The 26,193-nt window shown below is 39.2% G+C and overlaps 1 protein-coding gene across 1 annotated transcript in view; it reads left to right on the top strand.

Moving 5' to 3' along the window:
- The window catches only part of LOC142104121 (uncharacterized), a 100,415-nt gene extending 76,684 nt beyond the window's left edge, over positions 1–23,731 (top strand). Inside the window, exons 11-15 of the mRNA XM_075188617.1 lie at positions 2,123–2,217; positions 10,890–10,955; positions 11,868–11,967; positions 13,175–13,327; positions 19,334–23,731. Of these exons, the coding sequence (XP_075044718.1) occupies positions 2,123–2,217; positions 10,890–10,955; positions 11,868–11,967; positions 13,175–13,327; positions 19,334–20,814 (1,895 nt within the window). The 3' untranslated portion in view covers positions 20,815–23,731. The remainder of the gene's footprint in view (positions 1–2,122; positions 2,218–10,889; positions 10,956–11,867; positions 11,968–13,174; positions 13,328–19,333) is intronic.
- Positions 23,732–26,193: the final 2,462 nt, after the last annotated feature.

The raw sequence follows: 26,193 nt of genomic DNA, 5'->3' as shown, positions 1-26,193 counted from the left end.
CAGGGGCCCCACGGGCAAGGGGGCCCCATAGGCAGGGCTCTTAATGAGAATAAATAATCCTGCAAAAGAAAAAACCTGAAAAAAAAACCTACAAGGGTCACTGAGCAAGTACGTGTATCTATATCTCTATCTGTATACATCTATATATCTATATCTATATCTAGGGGCCCCAGTGCACTGCTTTGCCTGGGGGCCCATAATGTTGTTAAGATGGCCCTGCTTGTAGCCCAAAGTGCCTTATGATAATACATAATGTGCTGTCATTTACCCTCAGCTCTGCATTTATGCTTGAGCTTACTTAATGCTCAGCGTCAGAGTGCTAATTATAATTGCTGCCCATAGATATTATTAACCAAGATATTATAAGAGTGAAGATAATTAAATTCTGTGCTTCCTTTTGGAGAGTACACTTTGGATTCATTCCCCTTTGCTATCTTTAGTCATGATCCAATGAATCATACCCATCCTAAAAAAGAATGTTGGTGTCATTATTAGAATATCTAAATTAACCTTCACGGGTTACAGAGACATTGAGGCATAGAACATAAAATGACCATTAACTGGAGTTATCTTTTAATCCTTTTACTTAAGATCCTTTTTTCTGTTTAGACTAGTAGAAACAAAATTGCACCTATTAAAAAGTCCATTGGTTTTCTGTAACCAGTCAGATAAACACATAAACATACTTTATTCTGCAAATTTATGTGCATATTTACATCTCTCAATAATCGCAATTGTCGATTGCATTGAAAATACCAATAGCAGTAAGAAGAAATGATAATTTGGAGAGCATTCTAAGACAAGAGGAATACCACTGCTACTGCCTCTAAGAATGCACCCATCACAGCCACAGTGAATTTCACAGTAATAGGTAAAGGCAAGGAGCTGACAAGTAAAAAGCGCCACTTAGACAAGTTTATGCAAATATTTTTTTAATGGAGCTTGAAAACTCGGGACTGAACCATATAATGCCTGAACCATGGTGTTCTCCTGCTACACATTTCATATCAAACTCAAAGTATTCAGAGAATACTGTTATCATCATCATCAACAACATTTATTTGTATAGCGACACCAATTCCACAGCACTGGACATCACTTCAGTCCCGGCCCCATTGGAGCTCCCAGTATGTTTGGAGTGTGGGAGGAAACAACAGCACCCAGTAGAAACCCAAGCAAGCTTTGGGAGAATGTATAAACTCCACACAAATACCAATTTCTCTGGTTGGGAATCAAACTCATGACCCCAGCACTATGAAGCAGAGGTGCTAACGATTGAAGCCACCATTATGCCTCTGTAGCACAAGGCATATTTATAGGACACACATAGGTCTCATAATTAAACTAATTAATCCACATTAAAGTACAAATAATTCCCACATTTCAGTAAAAATACACACTAGAAACACTTTTGGAAATACATACAGTTGTGGCCAAAAAAATATTGGCAATGTTGTACTTTTTACAAATAACTTACAATTTCCTTGAAACCTAAAGTGAAATGCTACCATTCAGGTCGGTGAACTGAAGTGCAAGTGGGTTGGTGTGTGTATTTTGGTAAGGAGAAATTTTCTAAATTTTAGAAAAACAAATTTAAAAAAAGGGAAATTAAAAAAATATATTGTATATATAAATGTAGGTTTGTGTGTCAGTGTATGCTTATGTGTGTTTTGTTTCATTATATGTTGGTATTTGATATGTGTGCTGCTTTATATTTGTTTGTTTTTGTTGTATTTTTTTTTTAATTTGTAAATGACAAATTGTGCATAATAAGGAATAACGTACCCCTACTGTCTGTGGTCGAAGTGACAATATGGAAAATGTAAGTGAATGGGATTTAACAAAGAAGGCAGAAGGAGACTTGGCGATATGACATATCCCGTATAAAAGCCAACTTCAACCATGGCCTACGGTAAATTATTACACATCCTTGAGGTTCCATGACCTGTATAAAGCCACTCCTGCCCCATCCTCTAATATCCTTATTTACTGTATCCCATATATAAATGGTGATTTCTGATATAACTCAAATTCTAAAGTTATCCTGCACAGAAATGTATAAAATTGTGTGATATGTATTCTATAACTATAATAAACCACCCATGTTTGGTTGCCTTTAAAGGGTTTTTCATCCCTGGTTTCCCAAAGCTCCAGAGGTTTCAGAGTCACCATGAACAGATTCTCAGCAAGTTCTTCCCAAAGCTGAAGAAGCACATGGTAATGTGATCTATTTGCTGAATAGACAGTCTTCCATTGTATGTGAAAATATCAGGTGTAAATAGTGCTGTCATGATCTATAGTTTTTGTGGTTCAGTTATTTATGTTTACAGTTTTAATATCCTTCTAGCAGTAGGTAAATTATATAAACAAAACATTTTTTATGTTACTATACGTTGAAAATAGTTATAATAAGGAACATGTTAATTTATTCTAGATTTACACATTTTGGTGGACTGCTATTAGTTGATTTACCAGCAATCCTCATTACTCATTAGTCAGTAAAAAGGTAAAAGGGTTTTACACTTCTGGACATTTTCGGGTCATTCCATGTCAAATCAACCAGAAAAATTTCATTGTGACACCCACCGACTCGGATTTTCATAAAACTTGGTACACTTTATACTGCCACATATCTACTAACCCATGTAAAATTTATCTTCTCTAAGCCTCATAGTTTCTGAGATATACGGGGTCAAAGTTATGTAAAATTGCTGAGAAATGCCGCTCCTGATTCTCCATTTTTAGTGTGATATGTCTTGTAAAAATATTCACATCTCAGTGCCTAATCCACATATCACTTTGCAATTTTTATCCTTTGTCAATCACAATATGGGGATTCCAGCAAAAGTTTTATCAATCATGCCTGACTCTGCGAGTCATTAAAAAATAATTTAGATCAAAAAACAAGAATTTTTTGAGACACAAATATTCTTGTGTTAAATAGGCATTATCAACCTGAGGCAGAGGAGTTAACATGATCCTTTTTTTTTTAAAAAAAAAAAAAGATCCTTAAATTATACTTTGAAAGAAAATTTATGGTATTTTGATTGCCTCTGTGAGTTTTTAATGTTTAATTAAGGTTCCCTCTATAAAAACAAAAAATAATTAGTTATAATTTTGCACACCAGGGGGTATATTTACTATTATTATTATTAATTTTTATTTATAGGGCACCACTAGGTGTCCGTAGCGCCGTACAGGGACAAACGTTTACAATACGAGGTAAGACGGCACAGTACAGTAAACAGTAAGCATAGTAACTCAGTAAGCTCAAAGCACAGCTAGAGAGGAGGGGGAGAGGAGAGGGAAGATCTGCATACGACGGAGCCCAAGAGGGAGGGCGCAGATGGCAGGAAGACCCCCAGAGGGGAGAGGAGGGAGCGAGAGGGGACAGAGGGCAGAGGGTCCTCGAGGAGGAGGGCTAGGTAGCTGGAGAGCAGAGTTAGAAATGGTGGATACAGGAGGAGAGATGGCCCTGCTCAAAGGAGCTTACCATCTAAGGGGTGGGGTGGACAGACAGAGAGACACAGGGGTGAGAGGGAGGGAAGGAGGAACAGAGGCAGATTCAGGGAAGGGGAATGAAGGAGAGGCAGAAGATAAGGTAGGAAGTTAAGTGTCATTTTGCAGAATGTACTAAATAAATGACAGCTAGAATCTGATTGGTTGCTATAGGCAACATCTCCACTTTTTCAAACTCGCAGTTTAGTAAATCTAGCCCCAGGTGAAAACTATTCTTACGTGATTCAGGATAAAGTTCAAAGGTATCATTGGACGAACAATGGTTCTACATTGCACCCACCTGTAATCTACCCTCATGTTCCCATGGTCTGATGACCTGTTCAACACAAGTTTATGTGTCTTGTCTGATGATTTGGCGCATGATGTAGCATTTGTGCATGAAACACAGAAATGAATTATTCATTACATCAAAATAAACTTTCCTGCTGTCAAAAACGTGTGTTACGTCAGTGATGGGTGTGCTGGGCAGTATAAGAATTGCAAAAACTTTCTCATCTTATGCTGCCATGATCAAGACTTAGCTTTGAAAGCATCATGGGCATTTTTTGCAACCAGTTACAGTAAATCTCCTTGTGATGGCATTGATGAACAATTAAGCATCTGGTTGCCAGAGAGAGCCTACAGAGAATAACAGGTGATGTGATCGACTTAGCAGAAAAAGTCTTAAATTTCTGCAAGTCAAGATTTGCCAATATAAAGTTCAGGCTAATATCGGAAGAAACACTTTCAGAAACACGCAAGCAGCTACAAGACCACTTTTCCAAGGCAAAAACAGTGCCTGGTACAAGAGGATTTCATCACTTCACCCCTGTATCTAACAATTCAATAGGAACAATGCGACTCCGTTCTGATAAAAACTTCAGTTTAATTTTCCATTTCTCCTGTCAGAAGAATTCATCACCAGTCAATATGTCACAAATCAGTACAAATTCATACATAGCATGTGTTTATGATAGTCATTGTTTTTTTGGATTGGTACTATCAAAAGATTAGAGGGAATGTGATGTTGAAGTTAAGTTCATGCACCCCTATGGCCCTGCTTGATCACTTCACTGGCCTTTACAGAAGTAAGACGACATTTGTTACGTACCTGTATGCAATATAATTTCCTCTGTCAGCCCTCCTATCACGAAGGGTACTGGAAGGATGTATTACTTCCCAGAAAAGGAAGTTGATTATGTACAATGACAGTACAGTCTAAACTTCAGTTAGACATCAGGCATCTCCAATAAACAATTATTAAGCAGGAGTGGAGCATTGTATATAACAGAAGATCCATATGCTGGGTTCCAAACAACCAAAACATATGGAGGAAAAACTGTCTCAAGGACGCAGTCAGAGTATGTACCATTATTATATTATAGTGGCTCATGTTTTTAGCTAGTTAGTGTGCAGGCTGCTTCAGTATACAATATTGTCTCCAGGTCAGAAAACCAGGCTGGATGTGAGAAGCTTGTGGAGGAAGTTACAAAGAACAAAAAAAAAATCTTTGTAGTGGATTTTGTAACCAAAAAAATTGCCAGAAGTTTTTCTTATAGAAGGGTGTGTACTGAATGTAATTCTAGTGAACAGCAACAGCCCCCCCCCCCCCAATATGGTTAAAATGTAAAAGTGTATGAAGGTTGCATTAGTTGAAACTTTCATTGCTAAGGATGATTTACAGGTGCTGAGGTCTTAAGAGCCAAGCTCAGTGATTAGTCCAGTAGGTGGAATCAGGCATGTCTGTTAAGAGCCATTCACAAGGTGATGGAAATTGAGAATGTTTCTGAAGTATAGCCTTTGCAGGAAGCTTTGATTCAGGCGCTTAAATAGAAGGGTTTCCTTGTTCCATTAAATAAAGTTATCAGCAGTATTATGTCAGAAATTCTTAGATGCTTTAACATGAATACATTTCTTTGAAATGTACCCTTTTTCTTCTGAGGAGACAATGATTTGGGCTACACCCCCAAGGGTCAAGGGTGGACACAGCAGTAGTCAAACTGACCAAACGAACTACAATTCCACTTGAGGGTGTTAACTCCTTCAGAGATGCTATGGATTGAAGGATGTGCAAAAAATAAATAATGTCATTGTTTTCTGTACAGCATTAAGGCCTGTCTGCTGTAGCTACAGCTTTGATAGCCAGAGCATTACGTATCTGGGGAATGATTGGAAAAATTTATTCAGAATGGGATAACGGGGAGTGAACTCCTAAAGAGTGTCTAAAATAAATAAATATACACATATGCAGTTGATACTGGATTATGTGTGAAACATTTCTGGATGCAATAAAACAAGCTTCTAGACCATGGCTCCCTCAGGTGTTATAGAACATTTTGGCTACACCCATGATTTGGTTATAGTCTAAAAATAAACTGATAGCACATCCCTTCTAGGAGATTATCGGTTTAGCCAAAAATCAGATGACATTATTTCAAATAGTCTGGGGGAAGGTCAGGGGCGGGCTGGGCCGCTCAGTCTGAGCGCTGTTTGGGCAATATTATCTTAATATTACCGGCGGCCACATCACAAAACACACGATGCGGCCGCGATGAACTTTGCCAGCCCCCGCCTGGGGAAGGTCAGGCCATCTTCCCCAGAAGAGGAATTGCATTTCTCTAAAGAAGTTTGTTGATTTCTCACATGTCTATTGCCTCAATAACTACAATTTTTATGGATCACTCAATAATGAAAGCTCTTGTAGCAGATGATCCCATTATGATTCTGAAACACAACTTGAGAATTTAATAATGACAGTATGACCAATTCTGAGATGTCTTAAAAAAAAAATAAAAAAAAAAATGGAAAAACAAATAAATAAAAAACTTTTTTTTTTAATGAAGATATCAATTTTTTTACCTGAAAATTTTACATTTTTATTGAAACATACTGCAGAGATATATTGGATGAAAGCCAATAAAGAGAGTTTTAATGAGACCTTGCCCAACTCTGTAGCTCAATTAGCTGAGCTACAAATGCATTTAAAAAAAAATATTTTACAGCTTAATGGTATATAACTTATAAAACTTCAAAACCAGTGTACATATCAGCCTGAGATTTGGGAGTTTTCTTAAACTCATGATAGCATTTATTATACTAGATCTCTTTACAACCTGAGATAGACAGTTGAAAACCCTGTGCTGATGTGATGTGGGATGACCCTATTCTAGATTTAGGAGACCTTAATAAACCTATCAATACCAGGAGATTTAAGATAGTCAGTGCTATGGAAGTAGGAACATTCCTTACACCAGTAGATCTAAAGGATGTATATCTCCATATTCTAATCTACCAAGTACATAAAAAAGGTCTTATTTATCTATCACTGTCAGTACAAGGGACTCCACTTGCACTGTGGATGTTACCAACAATCTAGTTGTGGTCATTGCGAACCAGAGAGGGCATGGAAGTATGGCCTTGCCTACACGACCTCCTAATAGCAGCATCTTCAGCAGAGAATGTAGAGAGAACCACCAGTTTCGTGCTGCAGGCCATGAAAGATCAGGGCTGAATAATTAAAACAAAAGGAGGAGTCCTTTATCTTCAACACAAAGAATAGAATTCTTAGAAGGCGTACAGATAAAGTATAAGAGGGGTCTTTTCTGACATCATAAAGAAAACAACGATTTAAACAGGGGGTGTTGTCTTAAGAAGAACACCTTGACTCATGGTGGAGGACTGCCTCAGAGTGTTAGGTCTTATGGCGTTGGCCATAGGGCCAGATTACATATGAGAAGTCTTCAGATAAATTGCTCTATCCAGGTGGAATATAAATATACCGGATAAAAGTCAGCTGATTTCACTAACAAAGGAGGTGAGACATTATCTGCAGTGGTGGTCCACAAACAGTACTTTGGGTAGCGACGATTCCTTTACAGATCACAAACATAGTCATTACTACAGACGCAAATCTATTTGACTGGGGCGCCACACGCGTACAGATAGCGCAAGGCCAGTGGCAAGAAGAGATGGCTACTCTACACTCAAATGTATGAGAAATGCTGTGGTCAAAGCATGCATTTACTCCAGGATCTAATTACAGGTTAGCATGTCATAATACATTCAGACAACCAGACAGTAGTATCTTTTATATAAATCATCACAGGGGCACAAAAAGCCAATGTTACGATGGAGGTACAGCCTTAACTACTGTGGGCAGAGAACAACATAGTAAGCCTGAAAGCAGTGCACATCGCTGGCGCTATCAACACCAGTGCAGAATTTTTTAAGCGAAAACATCTTGCACCCAGGATAATGGGCTTTGAACAAACAAATATTTTTACAACTTGTTAAAAGGTGGAGCCACGCACAAGTGGACCTCATGGCGACCTCACAAAATGCCAAGATAAGGAGGTTTTATGGCAGGCTTATTGGCAAAGAAGCAGAGACAATAGATGTCTTCTCAGTAAATGGCAATGCAATCTGAGCTATGTGTTTTCATCAATGCCCATGATCCCTCAAGTGCTAATAAAAAAAGGACAGTAACAGTAATAGCATTATTACCCTTTTGACCCGCAAGAGCTTGGTTCCCTCAGGTGTTACAGCTAGCGGCGCAAAAACAGTGTTTCCTTCCACTACAACCAGACCTGATCCATCATGTCAGATAAACAAGCCAAACCCAGGGTTCTGGAAACTAGCAGTATAGCTATTAAGAGGAGACATTTGAAATACCAATGCTTTCTAGTAGAGTAATCGCTACGCTTAAAATGCAAGAAAATGGTCAACATTCAAGACAGATTATAAAGTCTGGGACACTTTCAGTAAATGGTGCTCTGACAAACAGTTGTCATCTAAGGGTCCATCCATAGGTACTATTATTGAATTCCTGCAAGATTGGCTTGATAAAGTACTAGTGGTTAATATATGAAAGTTCCAAATATCTGCTCTGGGAGCATTATTACACAGAAGGTTGGCCGTAAATAGGTTTGTAAAGAAGTTTATGCAGGCAGCAAGGAGAATAAGACCCTTTTATCGTTTTCCTTTTGGTCCATCGGACTTGAACCTGGTAATGGAGACCCAGACAGAAACATCTCCTGAACCTTTAGAAAGGGTTCCCGTGAAACACTTATCAGTGAAGGTATTTTTTTTTTTCCTAGTAGCAATTACCTCAGCAAAGAGAATTCAGACCTACAAGCAGTATGGGCAGAAGAGTTTTTTCTAATTATGCGTGAGGATAAAGTGGTGTTAAGAATTAACACAAAATTTCTGTCAAAAGTAATATCACAATTCTTTTTTAATCAAGAAATTGTTCTACTCTCATTATGTCCAAAACAAAAAAATCTCAAAAGAAAGGAGATTCATTGTTTGGACTTGGTCTGTGCCATTAAGATTTATTTAAAGAGGACACAAACCAGTTAGTTGTTGTATTCAGCGGCAATAAAAAGTGGTCCAGCCTCAAAGGCGTCAGTGGCAAGATGGATAAAATCTTGCGTTAGAAAGAGATACATAGTAAAGTAGGTGGATGTGCCTCAAAGCATAAAAACAATAACAACAAGAGCCATGGCAACTTCATGGGCAGAGAAGGATTCTGCCTATATGGAGGAGTTATGTAAAGCCGAACTCGGCACCTCCTAACATACTTTCTCTAAACACTATCAGTTTAATTTCCAAGCTTCAGCAGATACCAAGTTTTGAAAGAAAGTGTTAAGTACGGTAATATGACTTAAAAAGACAAGCAAGCAAAACATAATAAGAATAAAGTGTGTGTGTGTGTGTGTGTGTGTGTGTGTGTGTGTACATGTTAGGTGTTCAAGTTGAACCCATTAAGCTTCAATTACATTATATGATGGGGCCTGCCCTAGGCGAAATGTAGCTTTGGCATCACCCCATAGTGTATGCTGCCATAGAGGAGGAAGAGGAAACGTCAGGTTATTTATTACCTGTTAAACTGGTTTCCTTTACTCCTCCATGGCAGCATGCTGCCCGCCCGAAGTTCTTTTTCTGTTTGCTTGTTTCTAATATGAGATTAAGATATACTTTTCAGCTTTGGAAAAACCGTAAGACACAGGAAAGAGGGAGGCATGGCCCTTTATACTCTCCGGGTGTGTCGTCTTTCCTGTCCTGACTCACATGCAAGGGGGGATTAACCCCATAGCGTATGCTGCCAAGGAGGAGTAAAGGAAACCAGTTTAACAGGTAATAAATAACCTGCCGTTTCTGGAATTCCCATATTGTGATTGACAAAAGATAAAAATTGCAAAGTGATATGTGGATTAGGTACTAACATGTGAATTTTTTTATGAGACATATCACACTAAAAACAGAGAATCAGGAGTGGCATTTCTGAGCAGTTTTACATAACTTTGACCCCCTATATCTGAGAAACTATGAGGCCTAGAGAAGATAAATGTTATGTGGGTTAGTAGATATGTGGTAGTGTCAGGTGTACTAAGTTTCATGAAAATCTGAGTCAGTGGCCTTGGTGAACTGACATGGAATGACCCTTTCCTTAATATAACGTGCTCCCATGTTTAGTGAATAGGTCCCTTCCCTGAAACACCTCTCTTACCTGAAGCATAAAGCTTTGTTGAACAGGACCAGATGAATGGAATATTGAGCCGTGAGTTGCAGCACAAATGAGGTGATCGCAAATATGGTTGACTGCTGACATCTAGCTATAAGCACCTCCTATTCCTCCCTAATTTGCTTCATGGGTAGGCTGGTTATGTTTAGGGGAGGTTGTCCTACTGTGAACAACCCCTTTTAATGTGGGCTAAAATGGTATTCTTTTATAAGCCCTCTGATCTTGATTTGCAGCTACCAATCTGTCAAGTTCCCTTATGTGTCCTTCCTGATGTCCATGTCTAAGACTTTCCACAATCCACCCCATTCTATTATATTACAAATTCTAATAGGGACATCATCTGGTCGAGGAACCTGGCAAATGTCTGAACGGTAATTAGTCACTCTTCCACTTAGTCCTCAGTCATAATAAATGTGAAAAGTATATATGGTGCCCAAAAACAGGCTGATAGTAAATTTTAAAAATATTTTTCATAGTATTACAGAAGAACTACTCAATATTCTCATACTTGGGGGCAGATTCAATTGTCAATTATGTTCCTGAGAACATCGCTTACTTTTGCTTGCTCCTCTATGGGGCACGAGCAAAAGTGAGCAGTACTTTCACTAAAAAAAAACGCAGCGTAGTCTCACGGCTGTTTCGGGACACTACACGGCAATTTTTTTAGAATTAAATCTTCCCCTTGATATGTAGTAGAAAATTGGCTTTGAGAGAAATTCTTAAGGTCATTAAATTATGGTTCCATTTACTACAACTTGTCACAGCTGCCAGATCATCTTTAAAATGATTATACAATTTTATTTTTTATTTTACCCATTTTCTGATTTTGTATTCTGGCTCTTTGAACACTATTTGTTGTATTTAACAGGACAAAGAGGATATGTCCACTGGGATTTATACGACAAAGTGGTTTCTACAGTGCTTCTTAGATCGGGTAAAGACAATAAACCAACTCTTTCCTTTATTTGCCTATAAGTATCATACATTTTTTTAAATTCTGTCAGTAGACTTTTTGTACATCTATAAGGTGCCCTGGTCCTTATATGCCTGTAAGGATACAATCTTTCAATTTTATGTTTATCTCATGCTGAATGTGTGCTTCATTGGAGGGTTCACAACTTTTAGTCTAGTATTGAACCACTTACATCTTTAGAGTAACAGCATATTATGGGATAGAATGCAGAGGTCGCTAGCCATGATAATAGCAGCTGTGCTCTATGGAGGGGATTGTTATAGTTGTGACTATTTTCTTTCATGAAGTTCTGTGAACTATCCACATAATTTTGGCCATGTATCATATGTTTTAATTTAACACCTGTTCCATAAATGTTAGTTAAATAAACATGCACATTCCCCGCCACACTTGTTGATGCAAAAGCTTTGTTGAAATGTAATAAAACATAACAAAAAAATCTTTGGTCTCAAGTTCTTGATCCAGGATAGTACACTGCTTTCTAAGAAACCTGTGGAGGAAAAACAAAGCAAAAAAAAAAAAAGTAGCATTGTACAGAACAAAGGCAACATGTGACTCTCTTTACTACTGTCTCAGTCACAGGAGCCACATTGCCACTACGATGCAGTATAATGCAGAGCACATAGCAGAAGTGTCTCTACATCTGCTAGGGAACGTTTAAGTCGCCTCGGCGTAATGGAACTTGAATTCCTTTAGTAGCTGGTGAGTCGTCTGCAGGGACTAAAAGTTTCACAATAGTTGGAGAGCCACAAGCTGCCTACCTCACGTTCCTGCCCCAGCTTGCAGTGAAAGCACATTATGAGAAGCAAGGAGAGTGGGAAGAGTAGTGTTTCATACAGATCCGTGCAATGTGTTTTCTTTTCATCTTTCCAGACACCGTTTACACTTACCCTGAGGTTGTGGGACATCTATATCTTGGAAGGCGAGCGGGTGCTGCCGGCCATGGCTTATACTATACTGAAACTGCACAAAAGTAAGACATGTTGATAGAATATAGCTCAGATGGAAGCAGTGTGTACATAGTTGCCAACATCTGAAATTTATGTCACATGAGGCTACAAAACATAAGCTTTTTACGGCATTTAATATCTGCATTTCCCTCCTATTTTAATCTCTACATTCTGGGTTCCTCTCATGGTGGCTCAGTGGTTAGCACTTCTCCCTCACAGCACTGGGGTTGTGAGTTCGATTCCCGACCATGGCCTTATCTGTGTGGAGTTTGTATGTTCTCCCCGTGTTTGCGTGAGTTTCCTCCGGGTGCTCCGGTTTCCTCCCACACTCCAAAAACATACTGGTAGGTTAATTGACTGCTATCAAATTGACCCTAGTCTCTATCTGTATGTGTATGTTAGGGAATTTAGACTAAGCCCCAATGGGGCAGGAACTGATGTGAATGAGTTCTCTGTACAGCGCTGCAGAATTAGTGGTGCTATATAAATAGCTGATGTTGATGATGAGCATTTTCCATCTCTACATAGACAATAATGGAGAGGGGAAAGGCAGACATTAAGACTTTTGTATCCATGTCTGATATTCACCTTGAGTGGGAGGAAACTCTAGCAGTTGCATCAATAACTTTTTAATTATGCATATTTATTCGTATTGAATTTTGAAAATGAATCTGTAATTGTTAATGAGCTCTGGTTAGTGTTCACTATTATGCTTCCTGGTTTTCCCAGGAGATTCCGTTCTTTATTGTTTGTAATGAAACTGTTAGACCTGTTTTAAGGGAGGTTACTGGAGTGGATTATTGTAACTATTTCAATTTGAAGATTGGATTAATGGTTTTAATCTTGATCCTTATAAGAGCTTATAGCAATACCTTACCAAGTATGGATTTACAGCAAATGTAAACATTAATTTGTTTGTTCACAATCCAATGTGAGCACGTTACAAATACATTTCTCTCTACATTAGACAACAAACTCTGATTTATATATGCACTCTGCATGACAAGTTATTGTTATGCACTGAATACAATCTTGTAACTTTGGCTTACTGTTGTACATATTGTCTGTATTAAATTAATTATTGATGATCAGTGGTGGTCTAATTGTTTTTCTAATTTTGAAGATTCCTTCCATTGACTTGTTTTTAAGTCTTTTCGGCACATATAATTTAGGGGATTACAATAGTAAAATCCAAAGTCCTCCTTTACTAATCGTCTGTCTTGTGCACAGAACGTTTGCTGAAGATGTCCATGGAAGACCTTCGGGAATTCCTCCAGGAGAAGATTGCACGTTCCTTGAGCTATGATGATGATATTGTGGTTGAACAGTTACAGACATCTATGGCAGAGCTGCGGAAGATGAAACTTGAGCTACCACCACCAGGTACAATATTTAGTTTAACAGAAATGTCTGTATAAATGTATCATAGGGGAAAAAGTAAACTATAATTTCACTGTATATTTTGAATTTAATTTTTTTTTTTTTATTTATCTACATGATTGCTATATTTCTGGCTATGTCGGTTATAATAGGGAAATGGCAGCCAGTATCATGGTTTCATAACACAGGTTAATTACTGTCTTGTTATTTTAGCAAAAACCTCTCAAAATATGTGAAACCTTTAAAAAAATATATTGGAGATAAAAATCAATATGGATACTAATGTAAAAAATGCATTCCACTCCAACTAACATCCTACTGCTGCCCAAGACACTCATAGCACAAGTTGTCACCGTGAATTTTTGTGCAGTCCGCTGCACTATACCCTACCCCTTCCAAAGCACTTGCATTATTGCCTGCATTAACCAGCATCTGCATCATTTCTGGCTTTTTTGGCAGAAGATAGTGAGGCAGATGAACTGTGGCCTTCGCTGCTGCGGAACCTGGAATTGGAAGCACACTCAAAGCTGAACTATATTGGTGCATTGATGCCTTGAAGAAAATCAGTTGAACATATTTATGTAGGAGATATGGGTGTGATTTATTTACATATATAAACTTTTTAGGTATAAAGGACAATGGTCCTTTGGGACACTTGGCCATTATGCAGGGTCCACAGTGGTTGCAAAGTTGCTGCTCTGGGAAGTCCTTACATACATGCCTGCAGCCTAGGGGCAGTCTGCACAGCCACTGGTTATAGAATTTGTGAGTGGGGGGGGGGGGGCTGTGGTGTCCCTTTTTGTTTACTGTTACCAATTTGGCACTGCTGATAGCACTGGGGCTGTTTTTCCTATGGTGGATGCGCATCTTTGTACCAGGGCTCAAGCATCCCAAAGGAATAAGTCTGCTGACAGGTGTATCTGTGAATGTGTCCACCTCTTATTTAGATGCAATTACGTAAACATACTCTTAGTTTACCCTCACCCTTTCCGCCCCTCTAGGCAGTAGGAGCGTTAGTAAGTGTAAGATGTGGCTGAATTAGCATACAGACATATGCGTAGACACTTGTGGCCAAATCTATGTAGGGTCCATGGTGTGGGACTGGGAGCACTCTGCTCTGTAAAACATCAATGTTCTACTATACCCAAAGTCTGAATGGTTAAGAAGAAAATTTAGAAGATGTAGTCCCAGCCACACTGCCAAGAACCAAACAATTAATCAGAAATGAATGCCTTATTATTATTATCGTAGACTTGTAAGGCGCCACAGTGCTCCGCAGAGCCGTAAAGTCGGGAATACAATACATAAATAAAACAGTGACATACAAGGTAGACAAAATAAATGCAGACATGAAAACAAAGCATATGATGGACCCTACTCATTAGAGAGCTTACATTCTGAGGAGGAGCGGCTCAGAGTGGAGATTGGGACAGTTGTGAGGGTGCATTAGTGGGAATGGTGTTATCGGGATAAGGCCATCTCTAAAAAAAAAGAGAGGTTTTCAAAGAACATCTAAAGATTTGAAGGCTGTGGGAAAGTCTAATTATGCCTTGAGTAGACTTTCAGATAAGTCTATTATCCTGGAGTCTGTCGTCAACAGAATCTACAGAGTATATCAAACTGGGTCCTATAGAATGGAAAAAAATACTGACATAGAACATGCAGGGCATTGGAATAACTGAGATAATAACTGCCAGCGGAGTAGCACCCATCAAGTGATGTTGAGGCAGGTCTCTAAACACAGTTTCTGTTGTATAGGGAAGGCACAGCGCTGAAAGATAAAATAACACAGTTTCTGTTGTATAGGGAAGGCACAGCGCTGAAAGATAAAATAACACAGTTTCTGTTGTATAGGGAAGGCACAGCGCTGAAAGATAAAATAACTCAAATAGATCAAGTGTCTCCAATATTTGTTCTCAATAAAAACTTTAAATACATAGATAATGAAAGCAAGTAATGGGTTAACTTTAGGTGTTCTCTTGCTGCACATTTCAGATTCAACAGGCAATGCAGAGAACAGTCCAAGATGTCAATAGTACAGAGCCATAAATATAGGGAACACAAAGGGGTTACAATTAATTCAGATGTTGCAATCCCAAAGTAAGTCCCTAAGAATTTTAAAAAGGCCGTCTGCATTATGTGATTCAGAGAAATGCTGATATCGCATGTGTGGTGCTTTTAATTTTGATGTGTCGTTAAGTTCATTCTTGAAAGGTTCTGATAGTACAATCAATATATTGTAAATCATAAGGGCATTGCAACAAATGCACAACATAAGAGCAGTGGCAGCTCGGACTTTCCTTAATGTAAAATGAACGTCCCGTGCTGTATGAAGTAGAACTATTCAGTTGATCACATCCGTGATACATGTTTTGTATTTACCACAAATCACCCATGTATTAAAAGTACTGGTATGTTTTGCCCCGGGAAAAAGAGAGGGACTATTTTGATTTGTGTCTGGATGCTCTGGTGTAAATAGACCTTGGTGTCTGGTTCCACCTGTGTCCAAGAATGGAAGTTCTTTGGATCTTGAATTTTTAGACTCCACTTCCTATATTGTTACTAATTGTAAGCATAGTGAAAGTAGTTGTTCATTTATCACCAAGGTTTGTAACAGCACTGAATTACTAAGGGCACCAGGGGCGCACACAGGATTTTTAAGGGGGGTCCCCCCCCCCAAAAAAAAAGAAAAAAGGAAAGCTATTGCGCATGCGCCCGCACATGCGCAGCAGCTCAGTTTCGGCAGCACTGTACTATCCAGCAGCCGCTGTCCGCGGCGGTGCTGTATACAATACAGCACTGCCGCGGACGCTTCTTTGACAGCGCCACGGCTGCTGGATAGTACAGGGGCACTTCTTAAGCAGAGGGGAGGGGTTTCTGGAGACCCAGAAACCCCCCCTGCGTGCGCCACTGGGCACAGATTAACCCACCTGCTTGTTTACCATCTGGTCCCATTTCTTTACCTTCCAGCTCAATGGTTCTTGCACCACACTTTCCATCTTCGCAGGTTTACATTGCCCCTTCTCTAGTCTCCATTAACAATGGGAAACAATCTTTTTTAAAAAGTACTTCCCCCAGATCCCCCAGAAAAAGATCTATTAGTTATTTATCTTTCAGTGCTCTGCCTTCACTATACAATACTGTGACTTCGCTGTGGCAGTGAAGGGGTACTTGGCAAGAGGCAGTAGCAGCAGTTTTATGGTGACTATGAGATAGCGCTCTCTCCTTCTACATTGATCACAGTTCTTGTGACAGCAAGTAAGTCTTAGACGATCTTTCACTCCGTTGAAGGTGGTCTTCATGTTCGGCGAGGAAAAGCAGGTTGCAGAGGGGCAGGGGAGAGGATGTTACACAGGATCCTTGTCTAGGATAATTGCAAGCTCCTCAGAGATTTTAATAAATATAGGTGTGGTTTCAGAAATACTTGGACTGTACAAAGAAGAGCAATTAAAATGGTGCATGGCCTACAGCACAAAACTTACCCGGAAAGACTAAAAGATTTTAACATGTATAGTTTGGAGCAGAGAAGGGAAATGGGGGACATGATAGAAACATTCAAATATATCATGGGTTTTAACAAGGTACAGGAGGGAAACATTTTTCAAAGGAAGAGAAGTATTAGGACACGAGGACATGCACTGACACTGGAGGGAAGTAGGTTCAGAGGAAATTTGAGGAAAAATTATTTCACAGAAATGGTAGTGGATAAGTGGAATAGCCTCCCATCAGATGTGGTAGAGGCTAATACAGTAGACAATTTAAACATGCTTGGGATAGACATAAGGATATCATTGCAAAAAACTATGGATCAAATAGGATTTGAGGATAACATAGGTTAATTAAATGGGCAGATTAGTTGGGCTAAGTGGTTCTTATCTGCCGTAAAATTCTATGTTTCTGTGACCACCAATATTTATAGCAGTTCAGTCTTCGTATTTTAGTAACTTCCCAAAGATCTCTTATCTTTCTGGACCTTCATCAGAGAAAGATCTTTGAAGAGTTGGACCTCTGTATTAGAATTAGTGATGGCATTACCATGCTTTGTTGCTTACATGACTTTATTTTTTATATTGTAAATGTGTATGAGCAGAATGCTGTCTCAGAGGATTTGATCCAGGGCTGCTTGAGATTGAAGTGTTCTATGGGCACTATCAGTCTTCAAACCAGTGTGTCTGTTACTTCCAGATCGATCTGAAAAGACTGAGCACTGATAGTTTTTGGCAAATTTTTGAGGTAGATGTTGCTTCACTATTTTCAATATCCTCAAATTTCTCAGTCATGGATTCCATTTATGTACACAGACCAAACATCTGTAGTGGCTAGCGAACGGCATAGATCATCCATTCTGGTTTCTAAGGTGCCTGTGCAGCTTCCAATTTCAATGATGTTCTTGCAGAACACATTTATAGCTTGTCGCAAATTGTTTTGGAAAGTGGACTTGGTATTCTGAAATAAGGTATGTATTAGATGCTGCATACCGGGTAAACCCTCTCCATCAGCCTGTGTTTCAGGACTAGAGGAATGGATGGGATTTGGTAGTGATGCCTGGGTTGAAGTAGGTTGCTTATCCTGTTTCTTGAAGAAAGAAGAGAGTTGACTCACCTTGCGGGACAATGTATTACTATAGTATGCTAAAATCAGGTAGCTACAAAAAAAAAAAAAAAGACACGTCGGAAGATGTTGGCGCCCAGTTGGATGGAAGGCCTGTGTTAGTACAAAACTTTGTATGGGGTAAAGAGCTGATCTGTAAATCATTTGGAGAGAGAGTCCATAGCTTCAATAAGGCAGTGGAGTGGATCATATTGGTGTGAACCTTTTGTCAAGGTGACAAGTTGGCGTATCAGCAGGCTTTACTAGATATCACGGGTAGTGATGAGGTAACTTGAATGTGGGTGGTTGTCCAACAGACTTGAAAATTTGGGTCGGTGTTAAAGAGCCATGACTAGCAATCATAGAGTTTTACAATGAAGATACTAATGAACAGGTTTTTATTAAAACTGTACTACAGATATAGGAATGCAGTGGTTAAACAGTAAAAGTCAAAAATAAAAAAATCTTTATTTTGATGAGTGTCTCTTTAAATCAGTTGGATTGGTGTATCCTGAATGCTGAAGATCCTGTGAAGCAAATTTCATGTGATCATTAACAGCCAGCGTGATGAACACTTACAACGTTCTACAGTTTGATGTTGCATACAATTTATCGGGATCACACTGAGCAAACTCCTGTCAGTACTTCAATGTTCACTCACTCTTTAATATTTGTGAATTGTTTGTGAATATTTATACCTACCCATAAGGTGGCTAACTGAATGCAGTCATGTTAAAAGGTACAATTATAATGAACACCTACCACCCCCACTATCACACACAACACACAACAATTGATAAGATATGTTTAATTATATGTTGTCTGATATATAGGTGACAGATCTTTTTTAAATACCAATGTTTTCCTGCTGAACAGCAAGCTGCTTGTGACTGGTGTTGTTATTGTTTTGCAAAAAGTTTTTCTTTTTTGGCTGTCTTTTAATGGACCTTTACAGGTTTCCATTCTTAAATGGTGAACTGAGCAGGAAACAGTTGTTCATTAGGAATAGGAATCATTGATCTCTATGGAGAAGAGCACATACAATACACACAAGCAGGTGCCAGCCCTAAACCAAGATTGCGACATTTAAATTCATTCCTACTATTATGTGACACTAATATATTATAGCTATATCCGTGTTGAACATTGTGTCAAATAGTTTGCTATATATTAATAAAAAACAAAATAATTCATATAATCTGGGGCCTTGTGACATTATATTTGGACCTGTTCATGTTCCCATATGTATTTTGCAACAAATGGCTTCTTGAACACTATGTGCTCTTTTAGATAAAGATCAACGATTCCTAAATGATCATCCATCTCTCCTTCAGCCAAATGTAACTTTCTAAGTGGTATTTACAAAGTAATTTCCATGGTTGTTGACTACAACTTAGTTTTTTCTGACTTCATTTTTAGGAAAAGCTGAAGAGTTCCCCCAAAAAACCTTGGGTCTGGATGTTCCTGTTCACCTACTTCCTGTTAAACAAGTTGCAGCGTCCAATGGGCAGAGTAAGACAGAGAGTGAGACTGCCCAACAAAGCTCCAAAATTCCCATGGATGTAAATGAGAATAACTCAAACACCAGTGATAAAAGCAAGACTATTACATCTGCTCCACAGCAGAATGGAACCTCCAGACTCGTACTGGAAGGAGGAGTGGATATTCAGCCCACAGAGAGGCCGTCTGTGAAAGAGACAGATCCTCCTAAGGAGGTGGAGCAGCATATTGTAGAATTTATTCCTGGAGCAGCAACAACAGAAGATGAGGCAAAGTTTCAAAATGACACATTTGTTGAAGATCACCCAGATCGTGTACTAGACAAGAGTGTGTGTAATGATGAGGGTTCTGAGTCATGTATCATACAGGAAAGTAGTTCTTCAGTTCAAGGTTCCTCCATATCTGTTTTGAAAACTGAAGTTAACAAGATCACAAACAATTTAATCTTAGAAGATTGTACTGACCAAGGGCAATCACAGCAACATCTGCCAAATAACATAACAGGAACAGCTTCCCCACTCTCAAGTTTAGAAGCCATACAATTATACCAACCACTTACTGTTAAAATAGCTCACTCTTCACAACATGAGAGTGAGACCTTGTCAACTATTAAGGACTTTCCTTCATATGATTCTTTGTCCCTTCCACAAGAAGTAGAATATGATCTAACTACTCCAGATGAAGAAAGCACTGCCCCCACGGACACAGGACAACTGGTCTCCCTCCTGCCCCCTGATGTAGAAACCAGAAGGTGTTCTTCACAGTATGATAATATGTCGCATTTGGATCAGGAAGAATGGCCTCCGTGCCCTACAGAATCATCCTTAGATGATTTGGAAAGAGAGACATGTCAGTCTGACATATGTAATGCTCTAGATTTGTTCACAGAATGGCCTAATGACTCAGGCAAGCTCCTACAGCTCAAACCTACAATTTCTCATCACCAAGGACCATCAGGCAGCGTACCCACATTGCTTGACATCCAGCCTGACATGAGAGAGTTGCTCAATTCTCGTACAAACTCATCACCGTCATTAAATGGTACATATAGTCCTTGTCAAGTTATTAAAACATTTACACCAATCCAAGTGTCTCGTGCGACATGCCAAGACTTCCTGGATAGCAAGCTAGTAGCACATCCATTGATTGACAGTTCCAAGCATGCCCTTGCTCTTTGTAATTGTAATGCACAGGAAAAAAATGGAGACCAAATTGTTTGTGAAGCCCTAGTAAATCATGTAAATGGTCCCATGAGTCCATATAAAACAATCCCACCTCAAAGCTCAAAGCCAATACTACCAGATAACCATCCTGTTATTCCCACAGACCTTTCCAATAACTTCTATTCAAGCAATCAAAACAATGGCGCAAATGTCCAAGACCGTAACATTCTAAACTAGAACATAAGAAGATGCATGACACGCTGTCGTATTTGCTTCATTGTGCTGTGCTGTGTGTGTGAGCCATTTTTATGCAGGACATAAAAACGAGGCATGATCTATAGCATAGACACATGAAAAAAGGACTAGACATAGCATTTTCAGCTACACTGGTTTGACTGGCTGGATTTTAACATCTTTTATTTTATTATTTTTTTAATATAAACAGATCACAAAGTGCTTATTTTTTACTATTTTTATGCTTTGGTTTCAATTTTAAACGACTTGCATCTAATCAGGTTATGGACAGAGACAAAGCATTATTCACTATCTTTAGGGGGGGGCAAAATATTTTCACATCTAAGTGTCCATTAACAACACATTTGCTAAAGTTTGCTTGGCATTTTCATGTGGATGTTGCTTTGTGGTTTCCCTAGCAAGTCCCCTTTTCTAAATTAACATATTTCAGTCAGGCTGACCAGGACATCCTACATTGTCAATTACTGGCTTTCTGTACAGTTTTCTAGTAGCTTCTGTAACTAGCAATTGCTCATTGTGCACACAGAATTCAGCTCACATTGTTTAATTGATGGCTTGGCATGGGGACCTTCTTATGTGTTTTTATATTGTTTTGTTAGATTTACAATGACCCATCATGCTGCTCCTCTCCTTCCAGTGTCTTGTATAAAATATGCATCTATTTGTATTATTTGCTAATGGTGAGGAATTTTCATTAATGATCTTTGCTTATTTATAATGTTTTATGTTATTTTGTTAATCTTTAAACATAAAATATATTTTTCTTGATCCAAATGTTTACTGTATGCAGACCACCTTAAACAAAAGAAAACTATGCAATACTGAGCAATATTCAACAGAAAAATGCATAGTGAATTAATTAACAGTATAGTTATATAAATTAACAAAGACAATAACATTTGAAATTATGCCAAATAAGCCAATGCAGCAGTCAAGAAAACCATTTTATTTCTGCAATAATTTTTTAGTACTTATTTATTTAAACATGAAATTAATTATATACATAAGTAAAACCAAAGTCTTCACATTTTTTTATGTATTTCTTTAAAAACTCTTCTTCAATATCAATCTGTAAAGGAGAAGGATATGTATCAAATAGTTTTTTCCCTACTTGTGTATTCTGAATAGTTGAAGTTGTATTACATTCATTGTAATTGTCATTCTGTAGCAATCTTGAGCATCATTAGCAGATATTAGATTGAGACTATTTGGATATTTATTTTCCCAGTAAGGCCTTTATTCAAAGTAGGATGTTCATGTTTTCTTAAATTGATTGTCCATTTTTCAACAACCCCTTCTTAATCATTCCTGCTCTGTTCGTATATCATAAAGTGTGAGTCACTACCCTGTTACCTGTAATGGAAAGCTGATTGTATAGTATATTTGCTCACTGCACAAATTAGTATGATGTAAGCAACCCATAGCTATTTAATAAAGCTCTACTAAAGCACTATGAATGGACTGATTCATCCAGTGCTGATAGCAAAATCTTATATTCAGGTATGGGGAGGGCTGTTAGAAAGACCACTCAACTATGTGCTTATATGTACAGGGCAGGATTGATTAAGGTTGTCTTTTGATATTTAACTCAGTTTATTTATTTTTGCCTAGTTAAAAAGATATTAAAAGTGTGATTTTTTTTGGGGGGACATTCTGACATCTGACAGTCAGTTGTAGACAGCAACATTCTCTTCAGTCTGACTGACTAAAGTCAAAAATAAAATACTGAATCAACATGTTGTAAGTGGCATGAAAAGTCAGGCAGCAAAAGGGGCATAGAGGGGTGTATTATTGTATAGTAAGTAATATGTGTTCACATAGAAAGGGAAGCAGAAAGCTTGATAAGCTGCTCACATGGTTATGTTGTACCAACAGATACAGCTCTGTGACTTTCAGGAGACTTAGTTGCTGTCTCTCTTCAGCATTGCAGTGGTTCTTTTAATATGTAAAGTACTCTGTCCACAGCACATATTGACTGTCTGAGCATTGTTCCTGTGTTCAATAAAATAGATGATGGCCCCACAATAATGCAATACAATACAATATCTGTAATCAATTATATAGTCAAAATTGACCTAAAATTTCTGTATGTCCCAGTTTTGAAAGGATAGTCCCCCCTTTTCCATCCAAAATCTTTTACTCACAATGCTTAATTTCTCATAATTCAGACTCCTACTGCACCTTTATTAAAAAGATGTGTGAATTGTATATCTCCCACTGCTGTGTGTGCACCTGGGGTGAACTCGAATGGATTCCAGTAATGTGGGCGAACAATCTCTCAGGAATGAAAATGATGGGATTTGGACAAGTAAATTAATATAAATTATTATTATTTTTTAACCTCAATGCACTTTGACACTAAACTGCTTCTTCAGGGTAATTCAGCTAAATACAAGATATTTAGACTTTGAAATATGGTGTCATGTAAACCTATTTGTTTATTGAAATATATTTTACTGTGTGACATTTACAAGTCTTACAAGGTAAAACTTGTAGATAATTGATAGAGATGCCTACCCAATCGATATATATGGTGCTATATGTCCAAATCTAAATGTCTTGTAGTGCCCTGTTTTCTTTTTTGTGCATGAAAAGCTGGATAATCCATCTGTAGTTTGGTTAATACCAGTAGTAACACATTTAATTGAACTTTGGTAAATCGATTTCTAATAACTTGCTAAAAATGACATTTTCTACCAAAACCTGATTGATTAGTTTTGGAATGCCAACAAAAGGTACTTTTCTTCTCCTTTTAAACATTATCTTAATTAATGTTTCTGGTGAACTGCTACTACTAATCTGCTCATACGAGTATTCACTTACTTTTATTCTTCCTGCAGAACCCATGGACTTCACTAATTTCTCAGACCAAACTAAGATGACCATTAAGTTGTTAATTATAGATATTTATGCCTAAAAAGTGTTTTATAGATCATTTCTAAGATGACACATTTTCACAATTGAAGATGCATAAATTCCTCAGGAATAGTACATCAATATACAGAAAAAATCTATCAGCTTCTATCCTGTGGCCCAAGAGAATAAATAAGAAATTATTTGTACCTTTTTATGATGAATGTCAATAAAAGAAAACGTTCTGATGTATGACTGAAGTAACACACCCTCCAGCTCTATAATAACACATTTCTTCCCCATCCCTCCCCTGTAAAACATCCCCTCTCTTCCCTGTAGTAATATCTTCTACCTCCCCTGTAACACATCCCCCTCTCATCCCTGTAGTAATATCTTCTACCTCCCCTGTAACACATCCCCCTATTATCCCTGTAGTAATATCTTTTACCTTCCCTGTAACGCATCCCCCTCTCATCCCTGTAGTAATATCTTCTACCTCCCCTGTAACACATCCCCCTCTCATCCCTGTAGTAATATCTTCTATCTCCCCTGTAACACATCCCCCTCTCATCCCTGTAGTAATATCTTCTATCTCCCCTGTAACACATCCCCCTCTCATCCCTGTAGTAATATCTTCTATCTCCCCTGTAACACATCCCACTCTCATCCCTGTAGTAATATCTTCTACCTCCCCTGTAACACATCCCCCTCTCTTCCCTGTAGTAACATCCTTCACCTCCCCTGTAACACATCCCCCTCTCATCCCTGTAGTAATATCTTCTATCTCCCCTGTAACACATCCCACTCTCATCCCTGTAGTAATATCTTCTACCTCCCCTGTAACACATCCCCCTCTCTTCCCTGTAGTAACATCCTTCACCTCCCCTGTAACGCATCCCCCTCTCATCCCTGTAGTAATATCTTCTGCCTCCCCTGTAACACATCCCCCTCTCATCCCTGTAGTAATATCTTCTGCCTCCCCTGTAACACATCCCCCTCTCATCCCTGTAGTAATATCTTCTACCTCCCCTGTAACACATCCCCCTCTCATCCCTGTAGTAACATCCTTCACCTCCCCTGTAACACATCCCCCTCTCATCCCTGTAGTAACATCCTTCACCTCCCCTGTAACACATCCCCCTCTCATCCCTGTAGTAATATCTTCTATCTCCCCTGTAACACATCCCCCTCTCATCCCTGTAGTAATATCTTCTACCTCCCCTGTAACACATCCCCCTATTATCCCTGTAGTAATATCTTTTACCTCCCCTGTAACACATCCCCCTCTCATCCCTGTAGTAATATCTTCTATCTCCCCTGTAACACATCCCCCTCTCATCCCTGTAGTAATATCTTCTACCTCCCCTGTAACACATCCCCCTCTCATCTCTGTAGTAATATCTTCTACCTCCCCTGTAACACATCCCCCTCTCATCCCTGTAGTAATATCTTCTACCTCCCCTGTAACACATCCCCCTCTCATCCCTGTAGTAATATCTTCTACCTCCCCTGTAACACATCCCCCTCTCATCCCTGTAGTAATATCTTTTACCTCCCCTGTAACACATCCCCCTCTCTTCCCTGTAGTAACATCCTTCACCTCCCCTGTAACGCATCCCCCTCTCATCCCTGTAGTAATATCTTCTGCCTCCCCTGTAACACATCCCCCTCTCATCCCTGTAGTAATATCTTCTGCCTCCCATGTAACACATCCCCCTCTCATCCCTGTAGTAATATCTTCTGCCTCCCATGTAACACATCCCCCTTTCATCCCTGTAGTAATATCTTCTACCTCCCCTGTAACACATCCCCCTCTCATCCCTGTAGTAACATCCTTCACCTCCCCTGTAACACATCCCCCTCTCATCCCTGTAGTAACATCCTTCACCTCCCCTGTAACACATCCCCCTCTCATCCCTGTAGTAACATCCTTCACCTCCCCTGTAACACATCCCCCTCTCATTCCTGTAGTAACATCCCCCAGCTCCTGTGTAACACATCCCCCTCTCATCCCTGTAGTAACATCCCCCTCTCATCCCTGTAGTAACATCCCACATCTCCCGTGTAACACATCCCCTCTCATCCCTGTAGTAACATCCCCCACCTCCCGTGTAACACATCCCCCTCTCATCCCTGTAGTAACATGCCCCACCTCCCGTGTAACACATCCCCCTCTCATCCCTATAGTAACATCCCCCACCTCCCCTGTAGCACATCCCCCTCTCATCCCTGTAGTAACATCCCCACCTCCCGTGTAACACATCCCCCTCTCATCCCTGTAGTAACATCCCCCTCTCATCCCTGTAGTAACATCCCCCACCACCCCTGTAACACATCCCCCTCTCATCCCAGTAGTAACATCCCCTAGCTCCTGTGTAACACATCCCCCTCTCATCCCTGTAGTAACATCCCCCACCACCCGTGTAACACATCCCCCACCACCCGTGTAACACATCCCCCTCTCATCCCTGTAGTAACGTCCCCCACCTCCCGTGTAACACATCCCCC

Source organism: Mixophyes fleayi, chromosome 10, assembly GCF_038048845.1.
Source record: "Mixophyes fleayi isolate aMixFle1 chromosome 10, aMixFle1.hap1, whole genome shotgun sequence".
In the NCBI taxonomy this organism is placed as follows: domain Eukaryota; kingdom Metazoa; phylum Chordata; class Amphibia; order Anura; family Limnodynastidae; genus Mixophyes; species Mixophyes fleayi.
This window is presented reverse-complemented; position numbering and strand designations above follow the sequence as displayed.